This window comes from Bos indicus, chromosome 17, assembly GCF_029378745.1.
Source record: "Bos indicus isolate NIAB-ARS_2022 breed Sahiwal x Tharparkar chromosome 17, NIAB-ARS_B.indTharparkar_mat_pri_1.0, whole genome shotgun sequence".
NCBI lineage: Eukaryota > Metazoa > Chordata > Mammalia > Artiodactyla > Bovidae > Bos > Bos indicus.
The window spans coordinates 53,112,881-53,138,098 of NC_091776.1; the positions used below are offsets into that span (position 1 = coordinate 53,112,881).

Sequence of the window (25,218 nt, forward strand, 5' to 3'; positions counted from 1 at the left end):
TTTCCTACTCCACGGGATCTTCCTGACTCAGGGGTTGAACTTTCATTAATTACATCCCCTTGGCAGGTAGATTCTTTATGACTAGCACCACCAGGAAAGCTCATACAGAACTATATGCACATATATTCAGCACTAACCCCCAACACAGATGTTTGAATGGATCATGTCCACAGTATTTCTAGTAATGAACTCTGGGTGGTCAGGTTGACTCCCATTAATTCTTCTTTTTGACCTAAAGCTTGATGCATGTTAAAATGTAGATGTACTTGGGTAAAGTATCATCTTACTTAAGCTTCAGTCATTGGCAGCTCTATTGAGTTTTAAGTGGAAGGAGGCAAGAGATCCCTGGAGAATGGATGTTCAGTGCCTACCTAATCTTCAGATCTGGGGAGACAGAAAATTGCTTGCTTGCTTGCTTCTTTAGGTTCATTATATAGTGGTTTGGTTTCTAATGGGATTCTTAAGTATTCCCGTGACCCCAAATCTCAAACTTTTGATTTGATTTGATTATAAGACAATCAAGCTTTAGGTGGCCTATTAACTCTGAGATGTATTAAACTTTTAACTTAATCCCAAATAGAAACTGTAAATAAATTACATCAAAAAGAGGAACAGTTTAACGCACTGTCTTCCGAACTGGAGAAGTTGAGAGAAAATTTAACAGGTAAGAACACGTCTCTGGTTATTATAAACGTTAAATATAGTAGGCTGCCTAGGATTTGAGATTGTTTTAGTGTGTGGTTACAATGTATCTACTGTTCAAGCATAAAGTCTTTGCTCATTGTGTTCTCTTGTGATGAAATCTTGTTGGAGGTCTGTAAACCGCAGCAAATCCTCTCTGCCTTGCTTTCAAACAAGTCAGAATCCACCACACCTCACCACTCCCAGTGCTGCCCTTCATCCCAGCTAGCCAGCATCTTTAATCTGAGCTGTAGTAACAGCTGGCCACCTGGGCTGCCCACTTCTGCTCTTGCCCCCTTCAGTCTTCTCTTAGCATAGCAGCCAAAGAGATGCTTTCAACTTTAAGTCAGCTCATGTCACATCTCTGCTCAAGGTGGCCCAGTGGCACCCATCTCGCTCAGAGTAAAGGCTGTGGTCCTCAGCTCCCGTCAGGTCCTGTTGCCTTTCTGATTTCCTCCTGTGCTGTTTTTCCCCAGGTTCCTTCCACTGCAGCCGTATCTGCCTCCTTGGTGATACTCGATTGTGAAGCATGTTCCTGCGTCAGGGCCTTTGCACCTGCTTTTCTTCTGTCTGCATTTCTCTTCCCTCATTTCCCCTAGGGTTTTACTTAAATGTCACTATCTCAGAGAGGCTCTTTCTAAGATTTCACACTCCCCAGCTTCCTTCCTGGCTCCTGTCTCTGCTTGTATTCTTTTCCCCCTCTTAGCACTTACCACTCTCTAATATATGATTTGTTCTCTTTCTTGTTCATTGTCTCTCTTCTTTGCTAGAATATAATTTTCATGAGAGCAGGGATTGCTATGTACAGATATTCCCAGAGCAAGTTTTGGCATACAGAATGTAGTTAATATGTTGTTGATTATAATACAACAGCTCTATTTTTTTTTCTATATATATATATATTCAGATATGGAGGCAAAATTTAGAGAGAGAGATGAAAGGGAAGAGCAGCTGATAAAGGCAAAAGAAAAACTGGAAAATGACATTGCAGCAATAATGAAAATGTCTGGAGACAATTCTTCTCAGCTGACAAAAATGAATGACGAACTACGTCTGAAAGAAAGGTATGTATGAGTATTAATAAGAGCGCCTGCTTTAGGTTAGGCTCTCAAGGAAGGTCTAGATGGGAGGAGAGCCAAACTCTTCAGGATAGTTATGTTTTAAAAGTTGCCTGTCTCTCATCCTTTATTGTCTCAGTGTATCCTTGAATCAATTATTTAACCTTCTAAGGGGAAGGTAGTAGTTTACCAATGGCAATAACATCTTTAAAAAAAAATTTTTTTTTAATTTATTAATTTGGCTGTGCTGGGTCTTAATTGCGACATGTGGACTCTTAGTTGTAGCTTGTGGGATCTAGTTCCCTGACCAGGGATCGAACCCAGACCCCCTGCATTGTGAGCGTGGAGTCTTAGCTCACACCAGGACCACCAGGGAAGTGGTCCTTAACTGGACCACCAGGGAAGTCCCAGGCAGTAACATCTTTTATAGGCAGTTTAAAATATTTTTAACTTATTGCAGTGTAACGATAGATAACAATTATGAAGGGCTGACCGTATGCCACATGGTGTGCTGACCACTTTGTATAGAGTATATTTTTCTGATAATCCCACGAGCTGAGTGTATTATTGTTCCCATATTAAAGAAAAAGAAATCGAGGCATAATGAGGTTAGGCAACTTCCCTGAGGTTTCAAGTCTAGGCAAGTTCTGGTCCCAGCGCCCTTGCTGCCCTCGATCACTACACCGTACTTCTTCAGGGCTAAAGCTTCTTTCATCTAACTCTCTGTTCTTGTCTTTATTCTGAGGGTCTTGTTGCTTTGATTTGTGTTAATGGCTGCTGTATAAAAATCAAATGTTTATTTTATAAGGCACATTTTTTAGAAGACATGTTAGCACCATTAGACTTCTGATTCTGAAAGTGGTAACACCTGGCAGTTATGTTTACATCCAGCCATGCGAGGGCTTCCCTGGTGGTCCAATGGTTAAGACTGTTCCGTTAATGCGCTTCCATCGCAGGGGGCACAGGCTCGATCCCTGGTCCGGGACCTAAGATCCCACATGGCGTGAGGTGTGGCCAAAAAATAACAACAAAAGCATTCGGCCGAGCACTCCCACCCGGCTCAGCGGTGGGGGGTGACGGGCACTGGACCTGGGTTGCCTGGCTCTGGTCAGACTTGCCGCGAGGCAGTCACAGCTGCCAGGGGGTTGTGGCGCAGAGCCTTGGAGAAGTTCCGTTTCTGTCGGTGTTTTATCCAGGGTTTCCATCCAAGTTTCCCTCCTCTGATCTATGAGACAGCCTGCTCTCTAGGCTGATGGCCCTCATACATCTTCATTGGACCACAAGGTTATCTTTAAGCTAGAACTTCAAATTATTTATTGTTATTTTCATATCTGCATTCTGAAGCGGCACCCAAATGAGTCTTGAATATTCTAGTCTGCTAAAATTTGGAAACCTCTAAGTACTTAATACGTTTCCTTTTCGCTCATCTCTCTGCATTGATCTATGTGCTGTGCTGTGCTCAGCCGTGTTTGACTCTTTGCGACCCTATGGACTGTAGCCCGCCAGGCTCCTCTGTCCATGGGATTCTCTAGACAAGAATACTGGAGTGGGTTGCCGTGCCCTCCTCCAGAGGATCTTCTCGACCCAGGGATCGAACCCAGGTCTCCTCCATTAGAGGCAGATTCGTTACCGTCTGAGCTGGACATAAAATAATAAATGTTCACACTAAGAGTAGTTGTTACTCTAAGGTATTTATAACCATCACAGTCGTTAAAAAGTATGCTTCTGGACAAGTCAAGGTTTTTTTTTTTTTTTTTTTTTATTCTAGATGTTATTGCTCATAACATTTATCATCATTAAACCAGTTATTATCAATATTATCAATATTATCTTTTAAAGTATAACTCAGGATTTAAAGTACTCTTGGAAAAATCTGACGCTTCATTTTGAAATTCCTTCTAGAAATGTAGAAGAATTACAGCTGAAACTAACCAAGGCTAATGAAAACGCAAGCCTTCTGCAGAAAAGTATTGGGGAAGTAACTCTCAAAGCTGAACAGAGTCAGAAAGAAGCAGCTAAAAAGCATGAGGAAGAAAAGAAAGAACTGCTGAGAAAACTGTCAGACCTGGTAAGGAGAGAGAGAGTCAGTGGGACTGGTGGCCAGCAGGGGCAGAGTGGGTGGCTGGCAGGACAGCTGTGGCCAGGTGAATTCCTTCTGACATGGGGTATCTGCAGGAAAAGAAGATGGAAATGAGCTGGAACGAGTGTCAAGATCTGAAAGCCAGGTACGAGGAAGCCAGTTCCGAGAGCAGAGCCAAGCACGAAGAAGTCCTGCAGAACCTCCACAAGCTGCTACGGGACACAGAGGAGCGGCTGAAGGCAGCACAGGAGGAGAACCGCGAGCTGCTGCAGAAGCTGGAGGAGCTGGGGAAGCAAGCCGACAGAGCCAGAGTATGTGGTGGGGAGGACTGTGTGCCCCAGTATAGTGAGCTCTGCATCCCGTGTCAAGGTTGTAAGGGTGCTTAGAAAGCAGCAGCGCATGGAATGGGTTCAGTGGCCTTCAGAGCGCATGGCAGGAGGGGGAATGACGTCTCCTGTGGCTTCAAGTGTTTTGTACCAGGCGCTCTTCCTTCTCAGGGTTGGTGGTGGCTACAGGTCTTTCCACCCTGAATGCACTGTGTAGCCATCACCCCCTACGCTGCTTCACAAAGAGCCTTCTGTTGCCTGAGCTCTGTCCGTCTGCTCGTAATAGACTCTCTGTCGCAGAAAAGCATGTCCCTCTAGTCTTGGCCGTCTTGCTGCCACCTTGCACCAGGGTTAGGAGAGACATCGTGCAGAAAAGCAAGAGACAGAGGCCATGCATGAGGCAGGTGGGCAGGGAATGGAGCCCGGTTGGAAGAACAGAGGAAAAAATCAGAAGGGAGACCTCTGGAGACGGCTTTCGTATGTCCCCAGGAAAGCACTGAAAGCTTATTAACAAGGAGGTTGGACTGAAGGGCTGTGAGAAAATATCCTACTACTGAGTAGAGTAGAACTTGATACATTGAATGTTATTCTATGGTGTCAGGATCGTGTCAGTGTCCCAATATGTTTTCTGACCCTCTTACTGCTATTTAAATTGCTCAAAGAAAAGTAAATTATTGTCTTTAATTGTTTTTAATGTATCAGAGAAATGTTTATATACATGTAGGAGTTGAGTAGAATAAAATACAGAAGAATACATGTAGGACTTAAAACAGATCCCTGATACTGGGAATGACTGTGGGCAGAAGGAAAAGGGGGTGACAGAGGATGAGATGATTGGATGGCATCACCAACTCAATGGACATGAGTTTGAGCAAGCTCCAGGAGATAGTGAAGGACAGGGAAGCCTGGCGTGCTACAGTTCATGGGGTCACCAAGAGTCAGACATGACTCAGCGACTGAACAACAGCAAAACAGATCCCTTTTAAATTAAATGGAACACATCATAATATACGTCATGTGTGAAAGTGAAAGATGCTCATTCATGTCCGATTCTTTGCAACCCCATGGACTATACAGTCCATGGAATTCTCCAGGCCAGAATACTAGAGTGGGTAGCCTTTCCCTTCTCCAGGGGATCTTCCCAACCCAGAGATCGAACCCAGGTCTCCTGCATTGCAGGCAGATTCTTTACCAGCTCAGCTACCAGGGAAGCTATATGCTGCCCATCAAGGCTTTCTCTTTCCCCTGTGAAATATCTCCAGTTTTATGAAACATTTAACACTGGATATAATTTCCAGAATTTTGGACTTTGAGGCTCCCTTTATCTTGGTAGACACCAGTTTTCTAATGTTTCCCTTAAAATGCTGTAGCCTGACCAAACCACAGCATTCTAGAGGTTTGTGTAAAGCCCCATTAATTTTGTTTGTTGTTGTTTTCGTCAGGATCATTTGGTTAAAGTGCCAGAATTGTTTCCCTTCCAAAGTAGTCTGAATATCTGATTTCTGTGAACCTCGGTGTTTGTCAGCAGCAAGGGCTCAGCAAACACTTTTGAGAGCTGATGAATCCTTCAGATGTTTTCCCCAGGAAAATTGATATACACACTCAAGCCGTTTTGGGTGAAATCTCAGGAAGTTCATGGAGCCCACGATGCTCCCATGTTCCCTAATTTAATTGCCAAACTATGCCATGCCATCCAGTACAGTAGGCCCTGGACGCATGTGGCCATTTAAATTTTAACTAGTTCAAGTTATAAATTCCCCTTCTCAGTCGCACGTGCCACTCATGTGGCTAGTGGCTACCACAATGGACAGTGCAGATCAAATCCTTTTACATCATGGCAGAAAGTTCTGGACAGCACTGGTAGACACTGTGGTCAGTTTATTTTATAAACCAGTACTTTTTTTAAAAGCCCATTTATTTTGGTCATCAAAGCCTAGCAAATTAGTCTGCATTTTAGTTACATGTATCATTGGGACTAAATCAGTTTCAGACCAGCTTCTTTAGTAAGGGTCTGTTAGTTTGAAAGGCAACAGTTTATAACACCTCCTCCCTCTTCCCTTTTTTGGTTAAAATATACTTTTTGTAGTTCTTTGGATTGTGTTTTTAAAAATTCTTCTATGAATCTCTCCTACGATAGAAATTACTGGATAATTGGGAACGGCAGGAAAAGAATCCCATGCCCTGATGTCAAACTACTGTTTGTATCTTCTAGTTAACTGTCAGGAGTACTTCAGAGGTTGTTTCAAAGATGAACCAATAGAGTTATCAGTGTTTTGCAAAGCTACAGTTGCTTTGCATTATCCTTTTATGGGCTCTGTTCATCTAGTTTCTTTCCCCTGTTATCCAGATAGTTTCTATGACATTTATTATAAACTTTTTTTTTTAACTTCTATGACTTAGATTATGTTAAGTTACTCGGGCTTGCATTTGTCTGCTTGATTTCATTTTGTTTCCATTCTTTCCATCTTTTGTCTCTGTAGTCGCTAACTTACTTATTAACATCAGCCAAAAGAGAAATTGAACTAATGTCAGAAGAGCTGAGGGGTCTGAAATCAGAGAAGCAGCTTCTTGCCCAGGAGGGGAATGCTTTAAAGTTAGAAAAAGGTTCACTTCTGTCCAAACTTGTAGAGTTGGAGGCCAAAATAACTTTACTTCAGGAGGACCAACAGAAGCTCTGGTCAGTAAATGAAACCCTTAATTTAGAAAAGGAGAAAGTCTGGGAAGAAAAGCAAGACGCTGAAAAGCTTTATCAGCAAGAACAACTCGATAGAGCAGCTTTGGCTGTGGAGAGAGAGAAATTACTAAAAGAGATCAACATCGCGCAGGAGGAACTCTTGAAGATAAATACGGAAAACGAGTCTTTGCAGGCTTCTGAAGCAAGCTTGCAGGCACTCGCAGAGGAACTGCAGTTCAGCAAAGATATTCTAATGGCCGAGTCTCAGAAGTATCGGGAAGAAAAAGATCGCCTGGAGAATCGTATCAAGAAGCTGGTCACTGAAAACCTCGCGTTGGCTAAAGATAAAGATGAAATTATTCAGAAGCTTCAGAGCTCCTATGAGGAGCTGGTCAAAGATCAGAAGAGCTTGGTGCAGGAGATCGAGGATCTCACAATAGAGAAAAAGTCAACTTTGGAGAAACAATCAGGTCTTGACAACATGTGTATAGCCCTAAAGGTCGAAAGAGATCGTCTTCTTCAGAGCAGCAAAGACCTGCAGTTCGAGAAGGACATGCTGCTTCAAGATCAGGAAAAGCTGAACACCAGTCTGGAGACTGCCCTTCAGGTCAAACATCTGCTCAGCACGGAAGCCGGTGAGCTCCGCACACAGCTGGAGGAGGCCAGCAAGGCACTGAGGAAGGCTGAGCTGGAGATTCTGCAACTGCAGGCCACGAACACAAGCCTCACAAACCTGCTGGAAGAAATTAAGACCAGCCGGGAGATCACAGACTCCGAGTGCATCCAGCTTCTGCACGAAAAAGAGACCTTAACCTCTTCTGAGAGAAGGCTCTTGGCCGAGAAAGAAGAACTGCTAAATGAAAATAGGCTCATCACTGAAAAACTCAGCAAATACTCGGAAGAGTCCGCCCACATCGAGATGAACCTGAATGAGAAGATCACATACCTCACTTCTGAGAAGGAGCTGGTTTGTCAGAAAATCACTAAGCTCAAAAAGCAGCAGGATAACCTCTTGAAAGAAAAATCGGTACTGGAGATGCGGAATGGGGATTTACTGGTAGAAAGAGAGAACTCCATGAAGGCCATGGAAGACCTTAAAAAGAAATATGATCAAGAGTCAGCCAACAGAAGAATCGTTGTGCACGAGAAGATGAAACTGCTCAGCAATCTCGATGCTCTGAAGAAAGAGCTTCAAGAGAGAGAAAAGGAAAACCAAGAGCTCACAGCCACCAAGTGTGATCTCTCTCTGATGCTAAAAGAGGCCCAAAACGCCAAAAAGATGCTAGAAAAAGAACACACTGACGTATTGCAAGCCAAGGAGAGTTTAAATGCTGAACTCAAGGCCTGCTGTTCTGAAAAGAACATCTTGTTAAGGGACGGGTTGAATCTGCAAGAAGAATGTCAGAAGTTAAACGAGAAGATTCACACAATGCAACAGTCCCTCGTGCTGGAGAAAGAAGCCAGGACGCAGGACAAAGAGTCGTCCTTGTACGAGAGCAACAAACTCCATGGGAAGGTGGCGCTCCTGGAACAGGAGGTGGAGAAGCTGAGAACCTGCACCCAGGAGCTCCAGTCTGAAAACTACACGCTTGTCCAAGATAAGACCAACTCAGAGCAGAAAGTGGCTGACATCATCAAGGAGAAGGAACTCCTGAGTGCAGAGACGGCGCGTTTGGCCACCAACATAGAGACTCTGAAGAGTGACTTTGCTGCCTTGTCCAAGTCCAAGTTGGAACTGCAGGAACTGCATGGCTACCTCACCAAGATGCTGGACGACCTGCAGCTGAACCACGAGGTGACCCTGGCTGAGCAGGCCAAGGCGACGCAGGACAACAGGAACCTCCTGGCCGAGAAAAGAGAGATGATGCTGAAAAAGGACGAGCTCCTGAAGGAGAAGGAGAAGCTGGCCGAAAGCTACTTCCTCCTCCAGAAAGAGATCAGCCAGCTGGCCAAAACCAACAGCCACATCTCAGCCAACCTCCTGGAGTCTCAAAACGAAAACCGTATTTTGAGGAAAGACAAGAGCAAGCTCGCTCTAAAAATCAGAGAGCTCGAGACCCTGCAGTCCTTTACGGTAAAGTGGGAGGTTCAGGGATTGGGCCCCTGGCCTTCACCCTGTTCACTAACCCTGTAGTGGCTGAGGGAACGTGCCTTCATTTCCAAAGAAGGAAATGCACCCCATTTAACCACTTGGTCAGGTATCTCAAGCTGTTTGTTACCACCTGAAAGGGCAAGTGTTCACCAAATGTCTAATTGTTGTCATCTCTATTAGAAAAGATTGCAAACTGTGAATAAAAAGGATAAATGTTTTTTAATTTAGGGAGATTTTTTCTGAGAAAGGCAACCATAGTTCTTAAAGGCTTAAGAACAATGATAAAATGGTCACATGTTAAAACTTAGCATCTTCTATGTGGCTTTAATTGTTTCATAAATCTTCCCTCCAGCTACTGGGAAGGTGTAGAGGCAGAATTCTCAGAAGCTGGATAAGATCACATGAAATTGTGATCTAATGCCTTAAAAGATTTTAATTCACTTCTGTGATTTTATTTTCAATACTGTATCAACTAAGGATTTGTTTCCATGTGTATATTATCTTTTTTATTCACAGCCATGCTTGTATTCATTGCCTACAGCTTCTCATAGACTTGGTCATTCAGTGCTTCTCATTAAACACTTGAGCCTTAAACACTGTAACCGCCCAAATAATTTCCATTTTTGTTTGAAAAGTTCCAACTGAGATTCCATATTTCAATCTCTCAACTATGATTAAGAGAAAAAATTTGGCCACAGAAGGATGTAAGGCTTTCTTATCAGTGAACATTTCTCTCAAACAGAAGTCAGAGTGATGAGCACCATTGTCAGTAGAATTCAGAACTTAGAAGGCGCAGGTTTATAGGGATCTGAAAATACATAAATTGCATATTTGAGTTTGGCTTGTTGAAAAATGGCACAGAAAGTGTCTATAACTTTGTTCTGCTTGTTCGTCTTGGTCTGTCTGTCTTGGCATGGGGTTGGTTACCGGCTCACCATCTCTGTGTGATTCCCTTCACCACACAGATCCTGAGCCTCGTGGCCTGAGCGTTAGTCACCCCCTCCCAGGTTGATAAGGGGTGCTCTCATTTCTCACACTGCTTTCTCACACTTAGGCTGCTCAAACCGCTGAAGATGCCATGCAGATAATGGAACAGATGACCAAAGAGAAGACTGAAACACTGGCCTCCTTGGAAGATTCCAAGCAAACAAATGAAAAACTGCAGAATGAAGTAATCAGATTTAAATGGCTTTTTGTACAAAGGACAGCCTATCGACTTCATGGAATTCTTGATGACTAACTCAGGATGGTTTATTTACTTATTTTTTTTGAAGTGTGGCCTTACACAGGTTTGATCTATGTTAGTGGAGTCACATGTACACCAGGATGATGATCCTATGAAATAAAGTGTATTACTTCATTACCTATTTAGTAAGATCAACCTTTAAAAAAGGAGGGGAAAACCCTGGTAGTGTGGGTTTCTGCGATGGTTTGTTTACTGATACAACTACTGAGAGGAGGTACCAATGGCATTCTCTAGCTTTTGTGTTTTTTATCGTAAATCACATGCATTTTTTTTTCTCCCAACTGCCTCCCAACTTTGAGCCACTGGATTCCATCCCTCAGCCCTGAGTTTGACATAGGCCTTTTTCTTGGCCTGTTTTGGTACTGCCTCCCCTTATATCTCATTTTGAATCAGTCACTTCTGGGTCTCAGACAGATTTGTGGCATCAGGGTAATTTTGATTCTGTCCAAAAGTAGCATCTCTCATCCTTGCACCTCTCTTTTGATTCCTGCCCGCCCTCCTCCCCACACCCCATACCAGCCCTTTCTTTCTTTGGAAAGCTGTTACGTAAATCCAAAGCAGATTGCTTCGCCGAAATAGTTATGTGAAGTTCTATAGAACTTCAGATGCTTTTTAAAGTGACAGTCAGGTGAGATGTTAAGAAGTTAAAGCCAGGGAAGATCCAGACAGGCACACTGAATAGCTGTCGTAAAGATCAGGCCTCCTCATGGGAAGCAGAGCAAGGAATGAAATCCATAATGGCATAAATATTTTGAAATAATTAGACGGGAAATAAAGCTTGACGTAGAAAAGAGTACATTTATGATTGAATTGACGGTCCTAAGAGAACAAGACTTAAGCTGAAAACATAAAAGCATTAAAAATTTTAGATGGTAATCGATTGGAAGCTAAAGTAAATAAGATTTTAAGGAATGTCCCTAACCTTTGAAAGTAGATTCAGGGAGAATCCCTTGTTTCCATAACTTACCCCTTGGTGTCTCGCTACAGCCAGAATACAGACTGGATGAATCACTTTCTGGTCCCACTGAACATTCCGTGAATCTGGAATGTTAGGGAGCATTAAAAGGAAGATGGTGGTGTTAAAATTTGCAGGACACTTTCCAGGGCTCCTGACTTCCAGGGCTCCTGACCGGTAGCATGTGGTAGGACAGAATGACCTCTGGCTGAAGGAGATAACAATACGAGTCCTAGAAAGCCAGCATGGCACCAGGAGTGCACACTGTATGATGGGTCACCCATGACAAGCTCCCCGTCCTTGGGGGCTGCACACCTAGAACTCCAGCCACCTGCCAGAGCCTGAGGTTGGTCATGTCCCCACTGACTCCAGTAATGTGTCTGCTTTTCCCACCAGAGGCCAGGCCGTAGGCTGGCCACATCCCACGTGGGCAGGTGATGGGACTGAATGTGAGTAAGTGCTTTTCAGTCTCGCTATGTGGTCTTTCCCTTTTCAGACTGAAGTTCAGGTGAATAATTAAATTTTTCCCATCTACAAATACCCCAGGAATTTTTATAATGAGGATTATATAAATTGAAATTTGGCACTGACATTGAAAAATATCATATCCTAAATTACTAGTCTTGTGGGAAGGAATGTGTTTTCATTACAAAAAATTAGTCCTTCATGTCATGCCTTTGCAATTTATTTCTAATGTTTTTATTTTCTAATGCATGTTTTAAGATGCATCGTACATGAGTAGCAAGCTCAGTGATAAATTTTAGGAATTGTATAAAAGTGAAAGAGACCTTTTGCTTTATGTTGCAATTTAGTTTGACCTTTTGGCCAGGCGTATAGGGAATGTCTGACTTAACCTATGGGGGAGGCTGCAGTTTATAATAGACCTGATCATTTGTAATCTCTTCACCCAGATGATCTTTTTATTTGTTTTTTTGCAAAGGATTTTAATTTTACCTGTCTAAAGCACATTTTCATGAATGATTTGTCTATCCACTCATGTGACTGGAAAATGAAATAATTTCATTAAGTTTTTTTCTCTTGGTCTTTAAGTTGGATACACTTAAAGAAAACAACTTGAAAAACGTGGAAGAGCTGAACAAATCAAAAGAGCTTCTGACGGTAGAGAACCAAAAAATAGAAGAATTCAAGAAAGAAATGTAAGTTTACCTGTTATGAAAGAAATTATGGAACTTATTTAAAATTGCAAAAGTAGAAACAGTGCTAGTTACTTTTTTCAAGTACTTGACAAGTATATATAAAGTCAAAGTAATAGTCTCCGTCCTGCCCCCGCTAAATGCCATTGCAAACCTTGAGAATTCACCCCTATAACCACTGTGAAGTTGGAACTGTAGCTCAGTTACAGGGTCAAAATGAAATATGGTGAGTGAGTTATAACACTTGGAATTCAAATGTGACTTGATAAAACCTTTTGCAAATACAAGGGGAATTAGAACTTTTTCAGGTAGTATGTTTATATATATGTGGAATCTAGAAAAATGGTAGATGAACCTATTTGCAAGGGCAGGCATAGAGACAGAACGGACACATGGACACAGAAGGAAGGGGAAGGTGGGACAAATCAGGAGATTGGGACTGACTTATATTCACCACCACGTGTAAAGCAGACAGCTGGTGGGAGGCTGCTGTGTAGCACAGGGAGCTCAGCCTGGTGGTCTGTGATGGCCTAGGGGAGTGCGATGGGGGTGGGGCGGGAGGGAAGCTCAAAAGGAAGGGATATATGTATAGATCATATATATGATTCACGTTGTAGTACAGCAGAAACTAATATAACATTATAAAGCAACTATACCCCAATAATAACATTTTAAAAAAGTAGTATGCTTATGTGGTAGCTAATCTCAACATTAGGAAACATCAGACCTTCTATTAATTAATCCCTTAAAATACTTTCAATAGCAGGTGGGGGAAAGCATGCACTTTGAAGAGTATCAGATAGTCTTGATTTTAAGAGTAATCTAATCTTCTGGTGTGGACATTAAATGAGCAGAACTTTGAAAGCCTTTTTCTAATCCGAGTTTACTCATCAGTCTGCTGCCTGTGTTTTAGGCAGACAAGCTGCCTGTGTTTCCTTTGTCAATACCGCCTTTCGAGTTTGGTTCTTATAACCGCTGCAGATGGTTATTTATCTGGCACTGTAAGTGGGAGTTACAGAGTAGATTTCATTTTGCTTATCTGTGCTGAGAACTACTCGGTATCAACTGTGTGAACCGAACATTTAAAGCCAGTTAATCTGGTGAACATTTGAGGAAGGCCCTTCTGCTAGGTACAGTTGAGCTAGGAAGGATCCAAAAATGAATTGTATGTGGACTCTGCCCTTCAAGGGTTTGCATTTATTTCCAGTTCTGCTCAAACAAATAGATGAGATTCAAACAGAAACAAAAGCATCAATTCCAAACTCCTCTTCCCAAGTTGGCATCCTCAATACTGCTTGTTGATCAAGCTTGGGTTAGATTAGTATATTATCTGTAGTTCTTCTGTGAGTTCCTAAAATCCTCCTAGAAGAGGTCTTCTCTGGGCTACTTACCTGGGATGGACAGCTCACAACGCTGACGATGGATCCTTTCGTCAGTCTTCGTTTTAGTGATATTGCTCTAGACGGTATTTAAACAGCTCCCAACAGTTCCATTTACACCTATGTATATGTGTAGAGTTGTGGTGGTGGCCTCCAGGAGAGGCTTGACTCTCCTGGTCTGCCAAGGCTAAACAGCATAAATAGAAACAGCCATTGCTTTTTCTATGATGGGGAAAAAAATTCGAAGCTGTTCAGAGAGGGGAGGTTCAGCTACAGTTAGGGATCTCCCCTGACCCCGTGACACAGTAGCCCTGCCGGCCTGGGGGTCTGGAGCACTACATTGACTTCAGTTCATCTGTGTCACACAGGCATCTGGTGAGGGAGGATCTGAGCATCGGGAGAAGATTCCCTCACCAACCTCCCCGTGCCATAATCCCACCTCTGAGCTCCCCGGGCCGTACTAGGTAATGGAGGGGCAGGGTCAGAGCGGACGTATCACAGACAGCCCCGGGGAGTCAGATAAAATCCCCTGTCCTGCAGCACCCTGCAGGAGCCTCCTGTAAGGGTCGTCACACTGGTCTAGATTTATGTGTCCCCGTCCTCACTCAAGTCTTTCTGTTCTGTCTCCACCCCTAGTCAGCATGGGGTGGTCTCACTTCTGCCAAGAGAGAAGCTCACTCTGTGTGCCCTTGTTGAAAGACCCCATTGAATAACAAAAGCTGAGCCCGTGCCTGTAGGCCCACGGGAGCAAAAACCCATGAGCCGTACTGCTGCCCACCTCACCTGGGCCTGCCTTCCTCGCAGGGCTGGGTTCCCGCATCTCCCTTCCCCAAGGGGAGTAGTTCATGCAAGGAGGAGCTGCTACTGCCAGTCTGCCGTTTTTCCTGGCTCCCCACGGCTACGAGAACCTTGCCCCGTGTCAGTAGCTTGGCACAGCATGGCCCAGACTCAGAGCAGGACACAGGGGCAGCGGGAGACACCGCAGTGACGTTCGTGAGAAGCCGCGGGAGGGAGGTGTGAGGAGTGGGTTGAAAGCGCCCCCCCCAAACACACCCCCAGTGACTCATTGTTCCCTGCCTGAGCCTTGGCCACATTTCAGGGACCAGCTGATATAAATGTACTGTGTCATGAGAACAGTGCTGCTCAAAAAGAGACCCGCAGTCATTTTACTGTGCTCTGAGCTAGAGGAGGAGCAGCTCTTTGAGTTTTGTGGTTTACCACATACCCGGGATCTTCATGGGCGCTGGAGCTTTTCAGGTGTTTCTCATTGCCTGCCAGGACTGGCGTTCCTGGAGGAAAAGGGACACCTCTGCAAACCCAGGAGTTCTAATGGGAACCAGCCGTAGGAATCTTGCCCTTGGCCCTGGAAACTCAGCCAGCCCTGGCAACTAAACGTCCCTTTTCCTCTATGCCATTTCCTAAACTGGTTTTAGGAAAACTATTGATTTTGGCTAGCCAGGTCCTATTTTTAGTTGGAAAGAGAACAAAATTGTGTATCTCTGGTGTGTAGTTTTTGACTCTGAAGGAAAATGATATAAGCAATCTAATTTTTGCCTTTAATTACTCACCTGGCTCAGTCGTAAAACTAGAATATACTAGGACTTCCCTGGTGGTCTAGTGGCTAAGACTAGGCCCTCAATGCATGGGGCCCAGGTTCAATTCCTAGTCAAGGAACTAAATCCTACATGCCACAACTAAGACCTGGTATAACCAAATAAATAAATATTTTTTAAAAGTAGAATATGTTTAGCATGGTAATTATTAAATTTATGATAGATTCCTCAGTAGAATGTTTGCAAGTCAATATCAGCAGTGTTTATTTTGCATCTCAGTTTTAAAATCGTGAGTCTTCTTTTGTTTTACAAGATGTCGTTATATACATAGGGAAGAAAAAGCAGCTTATAAAATTGTGAGAAATATATTTGTAGGTATTTTCAGAATTATTCCTTAGAGTACGTCCAGGAGTTGGGCTGTTGGAGCGTCCTCTATCTATGAAATGTACATATCTCTCCTCTGGTCTAAAGAAAAGTTGAAAGATGTTTCTATGTTCAGACCACAACTGAGGTCTGTCTGCCAGTTCTACCTCTAGCTCTCTTGATTCTACAACTTACTTGGGGCAAATCTTTTCACTTCCCTGAGCTTGAATTTTGTCATCTTTAAAATATAAATAACAACATGAGCCTCCTTGGGCTTTGGGGATTAAATGAGAAAATGTACATGAAATCATACTGTAGATTTTAAAACATTGAACATATATCATTTGTATAAATCTTAGGGCATCTTGATATTCCTGACTCCTTGTTTTAATTTTCCTTACTGGGGGCTCTTAATGGAAACCAAGGTTTTAAAATTTTTTTAAGGATGAAAATGTGTAAGAGAGAAAGAGCAGGATCAAGAACTTACCACTGACAGGCCACACAAATGCTGAGCCCAAATAGCTCCTAATGAAGGTTGTGATCACTTGGGAATAAAAGGTTTGGCTTATGATGATTTCATCATAAGTAAAATCCTCTAATTTATCAAGAATTGATAGACTTTAGCCAGAAGATAAACTTTACTTGTAGTGTGTGTATGTGTATGTATGTGTGTGTTGATCCATAATTGAAATCAAGCCTCCCAGCTTTTGAGTCTAAAATTCCTTCTTAGTTTTTCTTCACTTGCTAAATAAACATCTCTATCAAATGCCAATTTTAATATGCTAAGAGAATTTTCGTGTTGACATATTCCCCTATATCTTCACAAGGTTAGCCCTATAGGTATGTTATAGGTACATGGAGAGTTAAAAATCAAGAAAACTGCAGGTACCAAATACTGCCACCCATTAGACAACTGAGGTTAAAAATAGACGTGTTCATGCATCAGCAGATGGAATCATACCCAGATGACTTGATTCAGAATTCAGCCACGTTATGACAGCTCACTAAATGGAGTGTGGCCAGCCCAGACTTAAAATTCATAATTGCATCAAAACCACCTTCTATGGTTTAAAACTAAAATCCAACAATCCAATAAACTATTTTGAATATCCACATGTAAAGGATAATTTGGGATATATATTTTTAGTCAAGCTTAATAATAGGAAGATGTTTAATACATGTGTTTACCCTGCTCACATTTTATATGCTGATATTCATAATATGTATGGTCAGCAAGCTGTATTTTTATTTGCTTCTTTTAATTACAAGTCAACAGTATGGAAAGAATATAATCAAAATTAAACACTTGTTCTGTAATTAGAAAACTGCATTTCCTTTGGGCATTTCACCTTTAGTCATCCTGAAAATATACCCAGATTCACGGCAACACTTGATTCTGACAAATGCTAGCAAATGGAACTATCAGCTTTACATTTCTTCCTAAAAAAAAAAGATTACAGATTTGTACAGTTAGAGCAGAATACTGTGGCAATGATGGAAATCACTATCAATGTAGTGTATTTAATTTTCTGAGGGAAACAAAGGGAATACCGGCCATTTCATCTGTCATTTATTTTAGAGAGTAACATTGCTTTTTTGTGTGGGGAGTATTTAGAAGTGGGGTAAGTGTGGGTGGTGAGAGAGTAGATGTAGTGTTGATTAGATTTGGGGAAAAAAAAAAAAAAGTAATAATTGCAGGCAGCAGTCCTCCCCCTGAGAGGTTAAAGCCATTTGGCCCCTCCTGCAGGTAGACAATACTGCCTCCTGTTATTACAGATCCTATCAGGCACGTGACCCAGATATATTTTCCCCGGTGCAGTGGAGTTGGTTGTCTCCCACAGTTTCCTTGCCTGTCTTGTTTCTATGGTAACCCCACACTCGCTGTCCTTGCAGAGAAACCCTAAAGCAGGCAGCAGCTCAGAAGTCCCAGCAGCTCTCAGCGCTGCAAGAAGAGAACGTGAAACTTAACGAGGAGCTGGGGAGGAGCAGGGACGAAGTCACCAGTCACCAAAAGGTCAGTGGGCGTCCGTCGGGGTGGGCACCCCTGGCCCTGCCAGGCCAGCATCTGCTGCTGCCTTGGGCAGGGCTCGCGGAGGCTCCTTGGAGACTGTGCTTGATGTGGTTGGGTCATTCCAGTGGGATCTCAAGTCACCTGTGTTTTATGTCCCCTCATTTTCAAGCATGCTGCTATAGCACTTAGGTAGGAGTGAGCTGACAAGTCCTTTAAAAAAAAAAAAACAAAACACCGGGAACTTGCAAGCAAGGAGAAAATAAGATTTTTTATCAGATGATCTTATGGCAATGCATAAATGGAAAGGGACGGTATGTTTTGCCTCCTGCCTTGGTTTCAGTTTTGTTTTTTTTCTCTAAGATGTTTTTTTTCTTTCATCAAAATTGATTTTAAGAAGAAGGTTCCAAGAATACAGATTAGGTGTGAAGGTTGGAAGCTGTTTTTAAATAGAACTCTGCTTTTCTTTTAAGTAAAAAACAATGTTTAAAGAGCTCCTAAGGGAACTGTGTATACCTGTGCACTGATGCATTGGTTTATGAAATGTGTGTTATACCTGGAATGAACTAGAAGCTAACCACAACCCACTTGTTTCCCTATTTAAATTATAAAGGTTTCTGATAAGCTCATTAAACAGTGAAGGAAAACTGATTTTAAAGAATGCCCTATTCTTTTTTTTTTTAATTCTTGAATCAAAATGCTAGACTGTTAGCCACATCTGGCCTCAGAGCAGAAACTCAAAAAAAAAAAAGACATTTTAAAGAGAATTTTACCACGTGGTCATTATTCTTTGCTTTGCATGTCAAGGGGAAATTTTTTTTCCCCAAGCATATTTTGCAAACATTATTTCTCATTTGGATGGAGTATTCTGGAGTAATTTGTACTGACTGTCCATCAATGTGGCGTCGTTTGTGGTGAAAGCACTCTTTGGAGAATTGATTTCAGACTTGTAAGTCTTCATTAGAGCTCTCCACAATGACCCTCCTTCGTGGGAGAAATGGCCCATCTCTCCAGACCCCAGGATGACAAGCGACGCTCTTGGTGACTATAGCTCACGCTCAGTGGCTCTTACCTTACTGTGAGACAGGCACAAATACCTGACAGCCATCCTCCCGTGAGCCGGCCCTGTCATCACTCCATGTGTTAAAGAGGAAGCGGAAGCACCAGAAGGTAGTCATGTGCTCAGCCTCACTCAGCCGGTAGTGTCGGAGACGCGTGTCAGATTCTGATTTGGGTCAGGGAAAGAATCAGAGTGGGTTGACTTAAACGGGGTCACTGCACTCTGCTTTGGTCAGTATGTGAGAGAGTGGGGTTCATGAAAAACAGAAGCCCTTGGACCAGACGAGGTTCTTTTCTCCTGGCTCAAACCAGTGTGTGAAACACTGGGCACCTCTGACATCAGCGTGTCTGTAAGGACTCGCAAGGGAAGGATCTCAGCCAAGTGCTGAGTCTGTCTGTCTCCTTTTATCTCATCTCACGGAACATCTTTGGTGGAGAGCGTGGATCCCACCAGTGGGAGGAACACACAGAGGTCAGCTTCTCGTCTTATGTTGTGACCTTGACTGGACCGTTGATTACATTTCTCTTGTCTGTCACTCAGAACCGGCAAGACTTAGGAGTGACGCCTCACGGTTCCTCAGGCAGGGGTTTTCAGGGCTCCTCTCCATCCGCCAGCTCTTCCTCTTTTGCCTTGGGATTCAAATTTACCTTCCTTTTGAAAAGGTTTTGTGACTAGAAATTTGAAACGCGGAGACTTTGAAGAGTGTTAGGAAACAGCACCTGCAAGCAGCAGCTAGGGCAGTGGCTTCCGTTTAAACAGGGGGTGGTTTTGTCCTTTGAGTTTTACTCTGGAGAGAGAAGCAGGCGGCTGGGAACCAAACCACGATAGGCTGTGACGTGAGAGAATGTCCATGGTGAGCACCAAAGAAGACCGCAGATAACGCTTCACTTGACGTGCGTACGTCTCAAAAGAGTGGAGAGAATCTCCCCATTGAAAGTAACTTAGGCTAAAGAAGATTGATTCATTCATCGGCTCTTATTACTCTTACTACATAATCTCCAAGAGTCCAGAGATCTAGACTCCAAGCAGTCTACACAAGCCGTTTACTTGTGTAAAATCACAAATTTCCACTTTGTTGCTTGCTATGGTTGAGCCAAACTATCCATAAGCTTTGTTCAGAAATATACTACAGAGTTGGGCAGAAACCCTATTTCAGAAAAAGAGCTGAAGCGGAGGGGGGACTTCCCTGGTGGGCAGTGGTTAAGATTCCATGCTCCCAATGCAGGGGGCCTGGGTTCAATCCCTGGTCAGGGAACTAGATCCTGCATGCGGCAACTGACACCTAGTGCAGCCAAATAAATTAAAAAAAAAAAAAGAATTTTAATTGTAGTGCTGTAGAAATATCCAGTGTTTCATGCTAAAGTGAAGACAGTAAAGACTGAATGTGGGACAGATAAACACTGATCTGGACCTGAGTTCCTTCCTGTTCCCTTTGCTCAGCGGCGCAAAAGTTCGCTGACCGTGTTTCAATCGCTGAGCAGATTGTTCTGCCGTTGTTTCATAGAATCATCATACCTGCAATAGTGAGGTTACATTATAGGAAGGAAGCTGAGGCTCAAACATGAAGCACTTCACCAAGGACACACAGCCAGGCAGCGGAGGAGCCAAGATCAGAACTCATGCCTGACTAACTCGTAAGTCTGTTGGCCTGCTACTATCCTTTGCTGAGAATAAAACTTATTTCTTTGTACTTCATCATTAAGTGTTAAGATTAAAAGAAAAAAAGAAAAACCCTCTGAACCAGGAATGGAGTAGGTGGGGTCAAATAGTACTATAAAAATGCACTTTCAATCCTACCATTACTTTTTTTTTCTGCCTCAAATACTTACTTTGCTTAGAAAACCCAAGGGATCCCAGAATCTGTTCTACATCTTAAGGCTCTCACTGGGAATATTGGCCAAGGGTTTTGATTTCCTCAAGAAGCCTTTTGTGAAGAGAACTATTTCATTTCCTGTGTGTTATTTGCAAGTGAGATGATTTGTTGCAATAAAGGAATCCCTGTGTCCCTGTGACTGGTTTTGTAGAATGTCCTCTCCTTTTATCGTCTTAAAAGCTGATGTAGGAAGCTCTGAAATAACGAGGGCTAACAGAGAGCAGGACTGGCTGATGGAAGGTAGAGAGACGATCCACTCTGTGCTTCATTAGAACCCACATCTGCCTTGATTGACACGTGGGTGCCATGTTCCCCCCGGAAGAAGTGTTGGAACAGTCGGCAGGCTCACCTGCTCTGGCTCGTAGCCCTCGAGAACCCAGCTGACCAAGCCAGACGCTGAACCCACACGTGCGCATTCTTTGTGGTCTGCTCCATCAGATATTGTCCCTTACAGTGAAAAATGGGTCTCTTAAGTCCCCTTTCTCAAGCAGGATTTTCATTTTAAGAGGGGAGGGGAGTGATAACCAAGATCAGTTAGGGTTGTGAGAGGCGGAAGTGTTGGCGTTAGCTGGCATCACCTGTAACAGAAATCCTTACAAAATGTTACAGAGTGCCTCCTCTTTTCAAAGAGGCTATGTTAGATTGGACATATGGAATTGCCATTGTTTTGCAATTTCATATGACTCAACCAACTAGATAACGTAATTTACCCTTTCTCATGACGGACGGTTTTGAGGATTGTCATTATAATTGCTGTGGACGGTTTGCGCTCACATTGTTTCCCGCCTGATGGCCGACTGGTTTTGTGCTGCTTCAGGTTTTGGGTGTGTGCACGTGTTCAAATACACACTGCATAAATGTACTGTTTTAACCAATTTACAGTGTGCAACTCAGTTGCACTTAGGTCATTTACAGCGCTGTGTGACCATCACCTCTATCTAGAACATCATCACCAGCCCCCCCACAAAGAAAACTCCAGTAAGCAGCCACTCCCCATTCCTCCATCCTCCCAGCCCTGCCAACCACTAATCCATTTTTAATCCCTGCATATTTGCTTATTCTCTACATTTCACATAAGTGGCAATAGACAGTACGTGTCCATTTGCATCTGGCTTTTCATAGCATATTGAGGCGCATCCATGCTGTAGCCTGTGTCAGGATTTCATTTCTTTCCGTGGCCGAGTTGTATTTTACCGAAGGGATAGACCGCATTTTGCTTGTCTGCTTCAGGTGTCTTAGGCTCCTCCACCGTTCAGACTGCCTCGCATCCCTCCTGAAGCCTCCATCCGTGACAGGAGCTGCTACCTCTCATCGCCCCTTCGGGTCTTCTGAGGGTTGGGAAAGCCTCCTTGTTTTCCTAAAAGCAGTGCTCAGCCTAGCCACACTGTTGACACTCGCAGCCCTATCTTCTCCTCATTTTTACTTCCAAACTTTGAATAGTCTGCTTTGTGCCCTGTTTCTCACCTCCCCCTCTGCTTCCCCGCCCCCTCCAGTCTGCTTCCTGCCGTTCCCAGTGCACTCTGGCGTGAAGGATGGCTTCCCTGTGGTGTCTGCACATTTGCGTGGCTCCTTCCGCCCTCTGTGGACGTTCTGACTCTCCTCCTTCAGCTTCCTCCACACCGTTTGCTCATGTTTCTCTTGCCTCTCCCACCACACCGCATCACTTGCTATTTGTGTGTCTGCTTTTCCAGGTCTTCTTCCTCGTCCCCCACTCGGTGCACTTGGCCTCTCTGCTGGTCGTCATCTTTCCTCTCCAGGTGGCCGCTGCCTTCCCTGGTTTGGGTCACAATCTCCTTCTTGGCTCTCTGTGTGTGACACTCGGAACTCAGGCTCTCTCCCCACCTGGTGCTGAGACAGTAGGACTCCTAGAGCAAGACATGCAGGTTGAGTGAATGAAGGAGTGAACGGGTGATGAAATAAGTTCCTCATTTTCAGCCAGGCCCTTCAGTCCTTTTTTGCAGAATACGATGCAGAGACTGTGAGACTTGCCCCTTCCACTTCTCTCACACGAGTCCACTCACTTCCAGTCTCCTGACTTTGTTTCAGAGAGGTCGTGGTTGCCAAAATCCAACCGCAACATAAGCGGGCCATGCGCCCCATGTGGATGGTAGATTCGTACAGTGGATTCAGGCAGGGTCACGTGGTTTCAGGATTAAGAAAACCATGCAGTGCATTATTCTTTTCATAGAGAAAATACTAAAAATAATCCGAGTGATGTGAGTTCTTCTATAGAGGCAGTCACCTTAGGGAGTCACTTTCGGAATGTCTGATTTATCATTCCCAAACTGCACGTGTTTTCTCCCCCGGGAGGGCTGCAGAGACACTGAACTGTCACTATGGGAACAGTGCTGATTTTTTTCCCCCTGGTTATTCGCAAAATGAGGTCACAGTTGGCTTATGGAAACGAGACAGATATTAGATGACTCAATCACGGTGTTTCATCAACAGTTCCTCCTCCCAGAGGATATGACAGATGCAGTAAACAAAAGACTAGGGGTTATCATCTCAATTGATCCATGAATAATCACCTGCCTTTTACATAAGCCTGCATTCCCAGACCTGAATGTTTAGAAAGGAAGCACTATTTTTAGCTCATCATGTTTCATTTTGGAAAAGTAGTGATCATCAGCCATCAAATTTTAATCTGGGCTGAAGTGGGGGTGCTCATGGGCAAGTAGGGGGCGAGTGAAGGTTGATCCCAGAATCTCTCTCCCTCAATACCTAATGAAAGACACATACTTATTCAGCTATTAAAAGGGGCTCCAGGGGCTTCCCTGGTTAAGAAGCCACTTGCCAATACAAGGGACACGGGTTTGATCCCTGGTCTGAGAAGATCCCTCATGCGACAGGCTGACTAAGCCCGTAAGTGCCTAGAGCCCATGCTCCACAGCCAGAGAAAGCCCACAAGCAGCAGCAAAGACCCAGCTCAGCCATAAGTAAACAAACAAATTAAATAACTTTTTTAAATGATAAAGAATAAATAAATAACAAGAGCTCCAGGAAAATCCAGCAAAGCCAACCAGTTTCCTATTGTAAACGCTGAAATTGACAGTGGCCTGACTCTGTGTTCATAGTGGTAAGAGAAAGGAAAACAGATAGCAAAATTCCCAGAATTTCACTCTAACTCCCCTCACCCCCAGTTTGGAGAAAACTAGACTAAAGGGAGTAAGTAGGCAGCCAAGGAAAGAGCTTTGAGGCTAAGAAGCCCTCTGCTACCACTCAGGATTCTACCAGACCTGGAAGAAAGTGCTAGCTGTCATTTTCCACAGCTAGTCCAGCCAACAGAATGGCTTAAGTAAATGAGGGTTGGGTGGGAATGGGTGGGTTTCCCCCCCACCCCTACTTCAAATGATGATAAATGCACAGGTAGGTAGTACCAGTGGGTCCAGCCACTCCAGAACTTCCTCAGGGAAGCCTACCCTCCCTCTTGGCTCTGCTGCTGTCCTTAAGCATGGAGGTTTCATCTTCTCAATCTCAATGAGTCTTTTTTTTTTTTTTTTTTATGACTTAAACATGTAGACCTTGCAGAACTTTCTGGAAGGAAGCAGGGGGAAGGCCAAGCAGAGGGCTCCTCTTCACGGCATTTATCTCTTCATTTGGAGACCCTCCAGATCTCTGTAATAGTGTCACCAGTTGCAGAGATGAGTCTGGATTCCTGCAGAAAGGGAAGGAAACACAGAGGAAATGAGAGTAGATGTTGAAAGAGCCAACTTATGATGCTGCTCAGTTGCTCAGTTGTGCCTGACTGTTTGCAACCCCTTGGACTATAGCCCACCAGGCTTCCCTGTCCTCTCCCAGAGCTTGCTCAAACTCATGTCCATTGAGTCAGTGATGCCACCCAACCATCTCATCCTCTATTGCCCCCTTTTCCTCCTGCCCTCAGTCTTTCCCAGCATCAGGGTCTTTTCCAATGAGTCAGCTCTTCACATCAGGTGGCCAAAGTATTGAAGCTTCAGCTTCAGCATCAGTCCTTCCAACTTGTAATACCTGCCAGGTAATAGAGTTACCTCTATGCCGACACACTGGGTGAGATGCAGGATCTAGAGGAGAAAGCTCAGAGAGAGACCTATAGCAGACTCTATTCATCACTTGAATTGCAGTCTCTCCATCCTTGCCCCGGGCCCTCTGACTACAGAAAGTATAGCCCACAGCACCCAATTTTCAGTTGTAGCTTGAACATGAAGATGAAAGGGCTCAGATAAAGTAGGAAGGACATAAAGGACAATTCATTGACATTACATGTGAGCAAATAGAAGGTCTAAGCAGAGCTGCCCATGGTAGGATGAGCAACTGAAAACATGCTGTACCAAAAGAGGAAAAAAGTAAAGAAAGGAACCTAGGAATCCAAAGAGTGATGGGGAATTCAGGCCATGAGAAAGCATTACCCAGAGTAAAATATGGCTGTGTGTTATATAAAAATTTAAATGATGTAGGGACTTTCCTGATGGTCCAGTGGCTAAGACTGGGCACTCCCCATGCAGGGGGCCAGGGTTTGATCCCTGGTCAGGGAACTAGATGCCCACATGCAACAACTAAGTGTTCGCATGCCACCACTAAAGACCCTGCATGCTTCAACTAAGACCTGGTGCAGCCAAATAAATACATATTAAAAAAAACTTTAGTGATATAAATAAAACAACTGTTTAAAGAGACAAAGATGAAATAATACAAGCTGAGTGGAGATAAGGAAGAGTTAAGGAAACAAACTGAGGACCA

General features: G+C 43.7%; 1 protein-coding gene across 4 annotated transcripts in view; it reads left to right on the forward strand.

Annotated features, from left to right (window-relative positions):
• CLIP1 (CAP-Gly domain containing linker protein 1) overlaps positions 1-25,218 on the forward strand; it is a 116,692-nt gene that overhangs the window by 71,910 nt on the left and 19,564 nt on the right. For 3 of the 4 annotated variants that reach the window (XM_070769480.1, XM_070769481.1, XM_070769482.1), the window contains 7 exons: positions 581-664; positions 1,589-1,745; positions 3,642-3,807; positions 3,915-4,130; positions 9,966-10,082; positions 12,163-12,269; positions 17,455-17,575. In XM_070769480.1, the coding sequence (XP_070625581.1) occupies positions 581-664; positions 1,589-1,745; positions 3,642-3,807; positions 3,915-4,130; positions 9,966-10,082; positions 12,163-12,269; positions 17,455-17,575 (968 nt within the window). Of the gene's footprint in view, positions 1-580; positions 665-1,588; positions 1,746-3,641; positions 3,808-3,914; positions 4,131-6,625; positions 8,894-9,965; positions 10,083-12,162; positions 12,270-17,454; positions 17,576-25,218 lie in introns of all 4 variants that reach the window. The other variant, XM_070769483.1, reaches the window with a different exon arrangement.